The sequence below is a fragment of the Corylus avellana genome, chromosome ca1 (assembly GCF_901000735.1).
Source record: "Corylus avellana chromosome ca1, CavTom2PMs-1.0".
Classification (NCBI taxonomy): domain Eukaryota; kingdom Viridiplantae; phylum Streptophyta; class Magnoliopsida; order Fagales; family Betulaceae; genus Corylus; species Corylus avellana.
In genome coordinates, this window is record NC_081541.1 from 11,093,632 (window position 1) to 11,105,279 (window position 11,648).

The 11,648-nt window shown below is 35.4% G+C and overlaps 2 protein-coding genes across 3 annotated transcripts; both read left to right on the plus strand.

The window, feature by feature from the left end:
• Positions 1 to 3,330: 3,330 nt before the first annotated feature.
• Positions 3,331 to 4,619, plus strand: LOC132167389 (probable protein phosphatase 2C 35). The gene has a single exon (XM_059578350.1). The coding sequence runs from the start codon at positions 3,696 to 3,698 to the stop codon at positions 4,617 to 4,619; it is 924 nt and encodes a 307-aa protein (XP_059434333.1). The 5' UTR covers positions 3,331 to 3,695.
• A 1,489-nt stretch (positions 4,620 to 6,108) lies between these two features.
• Positions 6,109 to 11,407, plus strand: LOC132162622 (probable protein phosphatase 2C 35). 2 transcript variants are annotated; one of them, XR_009438237.1, is made up of 5 exons: positions 6,109 to 7,657; positions 9,911 to 10,042; positions 10,485 to 10,667; positions 10,776 to 10,835; positions 11,027 to 11,407. XR_009438237.1 is itself a non-coding variant. In XM_059572903.1 (4 exons), exons 1-4 carry the CDS (start codon positions 6,740 to 6,742, stop codon positions 11,033 to 11,035), a joined length of 1,242 nt encoding a protein of 413 aa, XP_059428886.1. In that variant the 5' UTR covers positions 6,109 to 6,739; the 3' UTR covers positions 11,036 to 11,407. The 2 variants fall into 2 exon arrangements, 1 of the variants encoding a protein (XP_059428886.1); XM_059572903.1 differs by lacking the exon at positions 10,776 to 10,835.
• Positions 11,408 to 11,648: the final 241 nt, after the last annotated feature.

An 11,648-nucleotide genomic window follows, 5' to 3' on the forward strand; every position in this document is an offset into this window, starting at 1 on the left:
TATAAATCATCTTTATAAATTATCATAGTATATCATCGTTGAAATTCATCATAGTATACCATCATTGAAAATCATCATAGTATATCATCGTTGAAATCATATTATCGTTTTTCTCATATTAGGGCCCATGTACACTATTACCCCTGTGTACGAGGGTTGCGGGTCCTTGTGACCATGGCACTGATCTGTGGCCACCATGCCCGACTGTCAATTAACTCTTTCTTGGTGCACTCAACGGTCATGTTGATGGAATACCACCTTCTTGCATAGCCTCCTTCAGTGGTTTCGCCTCCATCCGAGTATCAGTACCGAACTCCTCTCATCCTTACTTATCTTGGGGCCAAAAATACTCTCCTCCATACATGTGCCCTCATTTCATAAACATTTAACTCATTTCTTGTACTTTTCTTTGTACTTCTTTTGATGCATCTTAGGGCAACATGTAGGAGGGTTTATCATCATTCTTCTTTCTTATAATCATCATCATTTTCTCAACTTTCTTTTCTCAAAAATGGAAACTTTTCCAAATATAAACTTGTGTACTTAGAAAGCATTTAAAGAAATAGAAACTTTCTAAACAATTCTTTTAGAAATCCTTCATGCATGCAACATATCTCCATGACAGGTAAATAAAATAATCATTTATAGTTTGATACAAGAATGAATAAATAGCATGACATGAAATAATTTTAGAAGGGGTAGTGAATTTACTTACCTCTAGACTGAAGCTAAAAGTGGTCTGAAGGATCTAGTTGCTCCAATCTGACTAACACTACTAGTATATCTTTCAAACTAATTTCTCAAGTCCGTTCTCTCTCGTGTTCTTTCTTTCTTGCAACGCTTTGTCTCGCCCTTTCTCTCTCTGTTTCGTGTAAACACTTTCAGAAAGAAGAAAGACCGAGTAGAAAACGGAAGAATGAAGAATATGTGGAAGAGAAGGGAGTGGAGTGGTGAAATTTGTGAAGGGTGAGGACTCTATTTATAGAAAACCATCTCCATCTACCAATCTTCATCTATAAACCTTCATCCACTAATCTCCATCTACCAATCTTCATCTATAAACCTTCATCCACTAATCTCCATCTACTAGTATCCATCTATAAATCTCCATCTACTAATACCAGTATACCTACCATTGATTATTCTACCTTCCATTTTACTATCATATTATTTCACCAATTACCAATCTCTAATTATCACTCTCGGTAATATCATAAATTTCCCAAGAATTAAAATCATAGGCTAAAATGATCATCAAAATAATCTATTTAAATATTTTGAAAATTCCGAGGCGCTACAGCACATGTTCAATTGTTGGGGCATCAAAGGTCGCCACAATAAGTCTCTATAGAATTCTTCAAAAAGATTCCATTTGAAGTGATTTTCTAATTAACATTCTTTTTTTAAATTTATAAGCTAGTAAAAGAAAAATAATGATCAACATAAGAAATTGTATAAAATGACTTATTTAGGAAATTTGATTTTTTTTTTTTTTTTTTTTTTTTTTAGAGAAATGATGTGTCACCATCAGAAGAGATTTTAGGAAAATTCAAAACGGTTTAAAAAGATTATGAAAAATGGTAAAACCATATGCAGCAAGGGATTAGGGAACATTGTTTTATTATAATATATATGACTATTAATTTTTGAAAGAATATCATACGGTTAGAACATTAAAGGTCTGTTTGGCTTTACGATTTTAAGAAGTATGATTTAAAAATAAAAATTTTAAAATGTGCGATTTAAAAATGTAATTTTTTAAAACGCAGTTAAGGGTTTGAAAAAAATCGTTATTTAACCTTTAAAATTACAGTTTAGCCTTTATAATTATGCGTTTTAAAAAAAACACATTTTTACTTGCGATTTAGCGCAGATTTACTGCATTTTGAAATCACAATTTTTTTTAAAATGCAATCTCAAACAATACCTTCTTTTTTCTTTTTCTTTTTTGCGATTTGATTTAAAATTGTACTTTTTATTTACAAAATCGCAATCTCAAATGCAACCTAAATTGTGATGAAAGAAATAAACACAGCTTTAACAATAGTAGTCTCTATTAATAAAATGTTATTATTGCCATAAAATATAAATTCAAGCTTCAAACAAAAAAAATATTGCATTAGTGGTCGCTTACTTAGACCAATTAACTTTTTGTGCGTTATTGTTAAAAGGTGAAGAGAAGAAGCAAGAAACACATCAAATTGAGCTAAAAATGAGAGAATCTTGGTGGGATTGTTTTCTTGATCAAGAATGTTATTCAATCCAAAGCTTTAACTTAAAGCATTTTTAGAAGAGGAATGCTAGGCTTACAAACATATTTTACAAAAAAAACTTTTACAAACTAATGTGGCACAAGATGATTGGATATGAAATAAATTCAAGTTTTGAGAAACCCAATCATGTTGTGCCACATCAGTTTGTAAAAGTTTTTTTTGTAAAATGTGTTTATAAGCCTAACATTTTCCTTTTTGGAATTTTGCTCAAGAGATACGTTGCTTCCATGATCTCACCATGTTACCACTTGAAGGTGACAATTTCTTCATGCTCTAAAGGAGAAACTTCCAAAAACAAATTAGTGGGCATGCTATAAGATATAAGAAAGGTACCTAATATATACTTGGAATAACCTCAAAGAAATTGAGGGAATAAAAACAGGAAGCTTATCAATTTGTTTCTTAAATAAATTATCAAAGTTACTAAATTATATTCATCAATATTTTGTATACTAATGATAAGATTATGTAGAACTAAAATATGACCATTTGCATTTAATGGGCTTCATCTCTTCTCTCATTTACTGATCAAGTATATAACATGAATATATTGCATCATAAAATAGTCCAAAATTGTATTGAAAAAGATTGAAGGAGTACAATTTTAACCATATGTATATAAGCATTTGGAAACTTTCTCCTTACGAACCAGTTTTTAATAATGAGTTTAACGCAAGGTCTGTATTATTCGGTATTAGTCTATCAGAGCTAACCACCACATCAAGTATATCGAGCGCAACTTATCAAGTATGGGAACGAAGGGGTTGTGGCTTTGTTGTTGAGTCATGAGTATAGGATCCAAGGTGTTTCAGTTTTGTGGTCAAGTCACATAGGATCAACTTATAGGCTAGATTAAAATGTCTTGGTACTACGTATGTGCATAGGTTTAAGCAATTGAATACTGATAAGTGAGTGAAACTGCTAAAAGAGAAAATGCTAACATCGGATCACTTTTGATAGAGTTAGACACCGTAGACGTTGGGTGCAAAGAGTAGTAGTATGACAATCTTAAGTATCCCACATAGATTGTATACGCTCTTGGATATTCTCTCTTTACAAGCCAATATTCAATGACGAGTTCTACCCAAACTTTGTATCAAATTCGTTTCTTCTTGATACACTTCTCCTTTCTTTGAGAGAAATAATTGTCGCTGATTACACATAATGTTTTGGTTGATTTGCTACTAGGTTTTATTCCTTGTTCCTCAAATTCCTCTTCTCAAGATGGGTTTTGCCCAATATTCCTGCATAAAGACCTACATTATAAATTGTTTGGATACCAATCTCACTATTTCCACCAAGAATCACACATTTGCAACCCTTTGGTACCAATTATTCTGTGTTTCTTTTAGGACTTTCCTCAAACACCTTGGCTGCACTTGAATTTCTTGGTTTTGGTCCTTAAAACTTCCCTCTTGAGCCATGGGCTGTGTCAACAGTAAGTACTGTAGCTGGAATCCATGGTCACTGAACGACGATTCCCAACAGTACCCAAAAGTGGATCCATGCAGTTTTCAAGGCAAACACATACTCACCAAGAGATCCCTGGAGTCTGTACCTGTTCCTTCACACAATTTCCATTTGGAGTACTCGGTTCTCACGCAGCGTGGTTACTACCCGGACTCGCCGGATAAAGAAAACCAAGACAGTTTCTGCATTAGGACGCAGATTCAAGGTAACCCAAGTATCCATTTCTTTGGTGTATTTGATGGGCATGGTGAATTTGGCACAGAGTGTTCGAATTTCGTTAAGGATAGGTTGGTAGATATACTAGCAAATGACCCTGCACTGTTGGATGACCCTGTTAAGGCTTTTAACTCTGCGTTTTTGGCGACAAATGATGAGTTACGTAATAGCGAGGTTGATGATTCAGGTAGTGGTACTACGGCCATTACAGTACTCATTGTTGGGGATACCCTTTTCGTGGCGAATGTGGGTGATTCCAGGGCAGTGATTGCAGTGAAGGAAGGGAATCAAATTGTTGCTGAGGACTTATCGTATGATCAAACGCCATTTAGGAGAGATGAGTGTGAGAGAGTGAAGCTTTGTGGGGCGAGGGTTTTGAGCGTTGATCAAGTAGAAGGGCTTAAGGATCCAAATATTCAGACGTGGGGCAATGAAGAGTCTCAAGGCGGCGATCCTCCGAGGTTGTGGGTTCAGGATGGGATGTATCCAGGAACTGCGTTTACGAGGAGCGTGGGAGATGATGATGCTGCGCAGATCGGCGTAATTGCTGATCCGGAGGTGTCAATTCTTCAACTTACGCCTCATCATCTTTTCTTTGCTATCGCAAGCGATGGGGTCTTCGATTCCCTCTCAAGCCAAGATGTTGTTGATATGGTATGACACGTCACCAAATTTCGTAATGCCTCTAATATTTATTTATTATTTTTTTTTTCTGAAACATAATGCCTCTAATTACTTAGGGTCTGTTTGAGATTGTGTTTGAAAGACTTAAAAGTACTTTTAACACTTAAAAGGTCCGTTTGAAAAAAATAATAATAATAATTAAAAGTGCTTTTTAGTGTTTAAAAAGCTTAAAAATGATCAAAATGCATTTTTTAACTTAAAAGCTCTATTTTTCAAATGTAATATCAATCATACCCTTCAGAGTGTACGTTTGAAGGGTTTAAAAATGCGTTTAATACTCAAAAAATCTTTTGAAGAAAAAAAAATACTCGTTTAGTAAAAAAAAATTTGAAAGTACTTTTAAGGATTCAAAAAACTTAAAAATGATTAAAACACACTTTTGACAAAAAAATACATTTTAATTTAAAAACTTTATCTCTCAAGTTGTCTCTTACTACCTTATGATAAATCACTTTGACTAAGTATGTGAATTTCAAATGTTGGTTATTTTATATTTGGATTTGTTGACTTTACTTTCTTTTTGAATAATATGTACGTGTAGAAAGACTCATCCTTGCTGGCTGTCGTTTCGTTAGTATGCTTGAATATCATGGCTGTCGTTTCGTTCAAAGAGTAATATCACTACTAGAGGTCCTTTTTTTTTTTCTTTTTTTTTTTTGGTGGTCAACCGGCCAAGTCGCCAGACTCGCCACCATAGGCCACGCTTTGACTTAAAAGCTTCAAATTCAAAGTCACGACATTATTAAAAAACAAAACCCATTTCCCACGGATCCGGATTCTCTATTTATTTATTCATGTTATAGTTCAGATTAAAATTTTGAATTTCAATTTAAAATATTAGGTAAAATTTACTTTAACTCATTCAAATTATCACCTTCAATGATAATTTATCTCTCAAACTATCAATTACGATAATTTATCATCTAAATTACCAAAACAATAATAATGTACCTCTCAATGTTAGCAAAATGATGAAATTACCCCTATAAAAATTTTAATAAAACAAAAATACCCTTAAAAATTTGAAAAAAAAAATTAAATTTTAGTTTTTAGTTTTTATTTTAGTAAGGGTAATTTTGTCATTTTTTTTAAATTGGAGGTACATTGTCAATATTTTGATAGTTTGGAGAAAAATTATCACAATTAATAATTTAAAGAATAATTTATTATTAAAGTAATAATTTAAAAGGGTTAAGTGGAATTTACCTTAAAATAATATATCATTATTGTTCCACTTAAAACGGAATCGGAGTGTTTGCATTTTACGTTAACTGAAGAAGAAAAAGTCTCCAAGTCTCCAACCCCAAATTCACAAGCACGCAGATTTTTGTTCTTTCTCTCTCTAATTCTTTGCAATACGAACATGCCACCTGTCGTGTTGTCAGGATTTCTTTTTTCTTTTTTTTTTTTTTAAAAAAATATATATTGTTGTAGCCTTTCCCACTCACTGTGTTGTGGGTGTGTGTCTTCTTGGAAGATGGGCTTTTTGCAGACAAATCCACACATGCACACAAAATTTATCTTCTCTCTCTCTCTTGAAAGTTGAAAGAAACCCCATTTTGTTACGCCATCAGAGGCTTCCTACTGGAATTTTGAACTGTTCATAATCTATCTTCTTTTTGATGTTCTGTCTTGAGCCCTGATCTTGTGCCCAAGAAAAAAGTTTAGTATTTTTTTCCTGGGAAAACCCCCACTGCACGTTATCTCACGGCCAAAATGTCTCAACCTTTTCTTGCTTCTTGGTCGGGTTTTCTTGAGATGGGTTTCTCGGAATTCGTTTCTTCTTGACGCGGTCCTCCTTTCGGTGAGAGAAATAATTGTCGCTGATTACACGTAGCGTTTTGGTTGATTTGCTACTAGGTTTTGGTCCTTGTTACCGGAATTCCTTTTCTCAAGGATGGGTTTTGCCCAATATTACTGCGTCAAGACCCACAGTTTCAAATGTCTGGGGTACCCATTTCACCATTTCCACCAAGAATTACGCATCTGTAACCCTTTGGTACCAATCATTCTCTGTTTCTTTTAGTATTTTTCTCAAGCACCTTGGCTGCACTTGAATTTCTTGGTTTTGGTCCTTAAAGCTTGCCTCTTTAGCCATGGGCTGTGTCAACAGTAGGTGCTGTAGCCGGTACCCACTGTCATCGGACGGCGATTCCCGACAGTACCGCGAAGTGGGTCCGTACAGTCTGCAAGGCAAACACATACTCACCCAGAGATCCCTGGAGTCTGTACCTGTTCCTTCACACAATTTCCATTTGGAGTACTCGGTTCTCACGCAGCGTGGTTACTACCCGGACTCGCCGGATAAGGAAAACCAAGACAGTTTCTGCATTAGGACGCAGATTCAAGGTAACCCAAATATCCATTTCTTTGGTGTATTTGATGGGCATGGTCAATTTGGCACACAGTGTTCGAATTTCGTCAAGGATAGGTTGGTAGATATACTAGCTAATGACACTGCACTGTTGGATGACCCTGTTAAAGCTTTTAACTCTGCGTTTTCGGCGACAAATTATGAGTTACGTAATAGTGAGATTGATGATTCAATGAGTGGTACTACGGCCATTACAGTACTCGTTGTTGGGGATACCCTTTTCGTAGCAAATGTGGGTGATTCCAGGGCAGTGATTGCAGTGAAGGATGGGAATCAAATTGTTGCTGAGGACTTATCGTATGATCAGACGCCATTTAGGAGAGATGAGTGTGAGAGAGTGAAGCTTTGTGGGGCGAGGGTTTTGAGTGTTGATCAAGTAGAAGGGCTTAAGGATCCGAATATTCAGACGTGGGGCAACGAAGAGTCTCAAGGCGGCGATCCTCCGAGGTTGTGGGTTCAGAATGGGATGTATCCAGGGACTGCGTTTACGAGGAGCGTGGGAGATAGTACAGCTGAGAAGATTGGTGTAATTGCTGTACCGGAGGTGTCGATGGTTCAGCTTACAGCTAATCATCTTTTCTTTGTTGTTGCAAGCGATGGGGTCTTCGAATTCCTCTCAAGCCAAGCAGTTGTTAATATGGTATGACACATGACCAAATTCTAGAATGGCTCAGATGACTACCCTTAAGTTTTCCACCCTTCGTTGCTGATATTCAGTCCATTGTTGATCATTGATATAGCACTTTGACTAAGCATGTGAATTTCAAATGTTGGTTATGTTTGTGTTTGTCAATAGCATACAATTGGATTAGTAGACTAGACTTTCTTACTGCGTAATATGTATGGTTCATTGCATTAGTTCATGTTTGTGGAGCTACATGACATTATTAAGATTTCTTATTTCCCAAACTTCTGCATATATAAAGGCATACGTATACAGTAAGCTACCTACATGTCAGGATATTTGATTTTACTACCATGGCCCAAGTATGGTTGGCCCAGTGACATACTTCAAATTGTGAGCATTAGTATTTTTGAGTGAGATGCCATCTAGCAAGCAATGACAGTGTTCTATGAATCTTTTTATGATTTATCCTGCATTAAGTTTTTTAGATGGTTCACATAAGGGAGCATTGGATGCCCATGGTCCATGGAGATGACAGCCGTTCCCGTTAAGGGGGCATTGGATGCTCATTTCTCATTATTACAATGAGAAATGCTATGGCTACAAAGAGAATTACAAAGGGAGCCTTACACACTGACGTGGTAGTCACGTGGCATTGCCATATCAGTTTTTTAAAAAAAGCATCCATCTTGAGCGTGTGTCTACAACAAGAAATCGTCTGCAGACAAAAAAAGCATCCATCATTCCAGGATGTCTGGCGTTTCTTGTTGATGAATCCGGAAATCAAAAGGCAAAACTGAGGGACGATTTCAATGAGCAAAGAGAAGAACTTGAAGAAAACTGAGTCAAAGAGAGAAACAAAGCTCCAGTGTTTGACGAACATAACTTAGCCAAAGAGAGGCCCATGGTGAGGGATGGAGAAAAGTGAGCTGGTTTTTGACTAAATGATGATTGAGTGCCGATCCCTCCTAATTCATCTCATCCTTTTGAAAGACACACGAAGGGAAGCATCTGGCAGTCTTTGACCAACGAAATACTGCACCGCACTCTGTAGTCTTATTTCTCTCTCCGTCTTTCTTCCATCTTCTTTGTTTACATTTACAATTTCCTCTCATTCATTTATACCCTAGTATACTTCCACGGGATGATTGAGTCCTTGTGATTACTGACTTTAATTCCTCTACTTCCCCTGCATTTCAACTAAAGAACGAAGAATGCTTCTTCTTCTTCTTCTTCATTCAGATGTACGCACAAGATGAGATGATTTCTTGTTGCACACAATTTGTCTGCAAACAAATCAAGAAACGTCACACACCCCTTCTTTTTTTTTTGCCGACGATTTCTTGTTGCAGACTCACACTCAAGATAGATGCTTTTTTTTTTTTTTTTAACTGATGGCACTGCCACATCAGTGTGCAAGGCTCCATTTGTAATTCCCTTTGTACCCATAGCATTTCTCTGTTACAATTGAAAAGTACAGTGTCTTTATAGTTGGGGTCACCGACTTGGACAATTTAATTAGTTTCATTTCATATAAATAAACTAAAACATTATTACAGCTACTCTTGCTTTGTAAAAATCAGAATGGATTATGTAAAAGTTTTTGGAATAATGTCCTCGTCTCAACTGGACTATTGTAATTACTGTTGTATGTGTCATTTGTTTCCATTTTTTCCTTATTTTTTATAATTTTATATATACCTGATGGAGTCTTCCTTATTTATAATTTTATACATATACCTGATAGTTTTCTTTCTTATTTGTAATTTTTATATATACCTGATGGAGCAAATTGATCATCTAACTGTGCCATTAAAAAATGAAACTCTGAAAATCCTGAATTGTTTCAAATTATTTACTGTAAAATGGTTACTTACCTTCAATCATGGACCTCTCTGGTTATCAGATGTCTCTGCTACCCTTAGACATGACCTTTGCCTTAAACCTCTGGCAAGATCTCTTAAAATAGTGCAAGAGAAAAACGGTTTTCAACTTAATCATTTTCACATTGTAAATCCATCTAAATTTGGGAATTATTTTCATTTTAGATGGAATGACAAAATGGAAGTTTGTTAACATTTCTCATTTTTTGGTGTCAAATATGCTTATTTTAGTTGACTGCTAGTAGTGTATTTTTTGGGCACATGATGCATACCTCAACAAACTTTGGTAACCCCTTTATCAGATTTATTATTTTTTTGGTTTCCATTACTTTCAGTCCTCCAATTCTTAATCTTAACTGATTTTCTGATGTTTTTCTTGATTTAGGTGGCAAGTAATTCAGATCCCCGGGATGCGTGTGGTTCTATTGCTGGAGAATCATATAAAATATGGTTGGAACACGAAAACCGGACAGATGATATTACAATCATTATTGTCCACATCAAAGGTTTTTCTAATGTATGTTTAAATCTTCCTCTAGCTGCACGTTTTGCTACCCTTTTTTTCTTTTAGGCTGCATTTCCAGTTTTCATTGTGTTAGGGTTTGCAAGGCTAAAAGTGCATTTTTGAAGAAAATTGCGGTAAGTGTCTTGTTTGAAGTGCGTTTTGAGGAAATGGCAGTTTGAAAACATGGAAGAATCTATGTTTTCAAATCGCAAGCAATAAGGTGTGTTTTAAAAAATGCATGTTTTTAAAGGCCGAATCACAATTTTACCAAACGCTTAATTGTGTTTTAAAGAATTGTGTTTCAAATCACTAGTTTTTAAGGTGCATGTTTTGAAACAGCAAAACCAAATGGACCTTAAATTCTTTGTTGCAATAGTAATAGGTGTTGACAATGCTCAAGAGCTACTTACAATTGATTGTGTTGTTTATCTAATTTTTAATGTAATTACAATAGTCAGGTGGTGGTACTACAGATGGACCAAGTGGAACCAATGTTAGGCGAATGATATCCAGAAGAGGAACTTCTGAGGTATCCGTTACCCCTGGATCAGAACTTTACCTTTCAGCCAAGAGCGACTTCTCAGACCTACATTCTTGTCAGCATGTGGTTTCAATAAATCGAAGCCCATTGGAATTGGTGGGTCTCTCAAGCCCTGTTTTATATCATTTTATGACCTATACATACATACATATATATCTATTAATATTACCTCTCTCTCTCTCTCTCTCTCTCTCTCTACTGCAGTGATAAGACTCACAGGCCTTCAGGAAGCTGCCTAACGTCTCCCTGTATTTTTCTCTAGAGGTGTAAATGTACATCTTATTAGTTGAATTAATTTAAATTACACATTTAATTACTATCTGTCTGAATGAGGTCTTAATGGTTTTATTTTGTTTCTACTATTTCCTTTTTTTGTCTCAAATTGATTGCATCAAAATCTACTTTTGAAGGAATTTCATTCAGTCAAGGATTAATGTCTTTTTGGCTTGTTGCAGGATATATAGGTTTAGGTGTGCATTCTACGGGGAGCAGAAGCAATCTGTTCTGCATATACAGGATATACTCTACTTGCTCACTAATCTCCAGGATGTTCGTTCAGGAGAACAAAATGCTCTCCCTCCGGTTGTTGTTTCACCTGCTAACCCTAAATTATGAAGCAAATGTTAATAAAATTTGAATAGATTCAAGTAGGTTCAGTCAGGAGGTTGGGATGTGATGATGGGAAAGTGCAAGGGAAGAAGAAGATATATTATGGGGTGATTAGCTGATGAACTCCATTGACATCCTTTGTATCTTCAGTGTTTACTCGAATGGAAAATGTAACATTGTTAATTGCATTCTCTTTATGTATAAAATTTCAGTATTTACACGTTTTCTTTCCGGTTTTTACCCTAACTTTTGTGTGGTTAAGCTTAATCTTACTTTCGTGTGGTTAATCTAATTATTAAGAATTTGATAAGATTTTCGAGAATATAGAATTCTTATATTTAGTTTATGCATAGATATTCTGTAGAGATTATTTGTGCTTTCAAAAACATTCCTATGTTTCTTTCTTCAAGCGCATAAGATTGTTTGACGCATACATAATAATCGTCACTCTTGTATATGTGAGAACTT

Excerpts from the sequence above, each read along its gene's own strand:
- LOC132167389 (XM_059578350.1), top strand. The coding sequence starts at position 3,696 with ATGGGCTGTGTCAACAGTAAGTACTGTAGCTGGAATCCATGGTCACTG.
- LOC132162622 (XM_059572903.1), top strand. The coding sequence starts at position 6,740 with ATGGGCTGTGTCAACAGTAGGTGCTGTAGCCGGTACCCACTGTCATCG. Across the intron at positions 7,658-9,910 it reads GCCAAGCAGTTGTTAATATG|GTGGCAAGTAATTCAGATCC; the intron begins GTATGACACATG and ends TTCTTGATTTAG. Across the intron at positions 10,043-10,484 it reads ACATCAAAGGTTTTTCTAAT|TCAGGTGGTGGTACTACAGA; the intron begins GTATGTTTAAAT and ends TAATTACAATAG.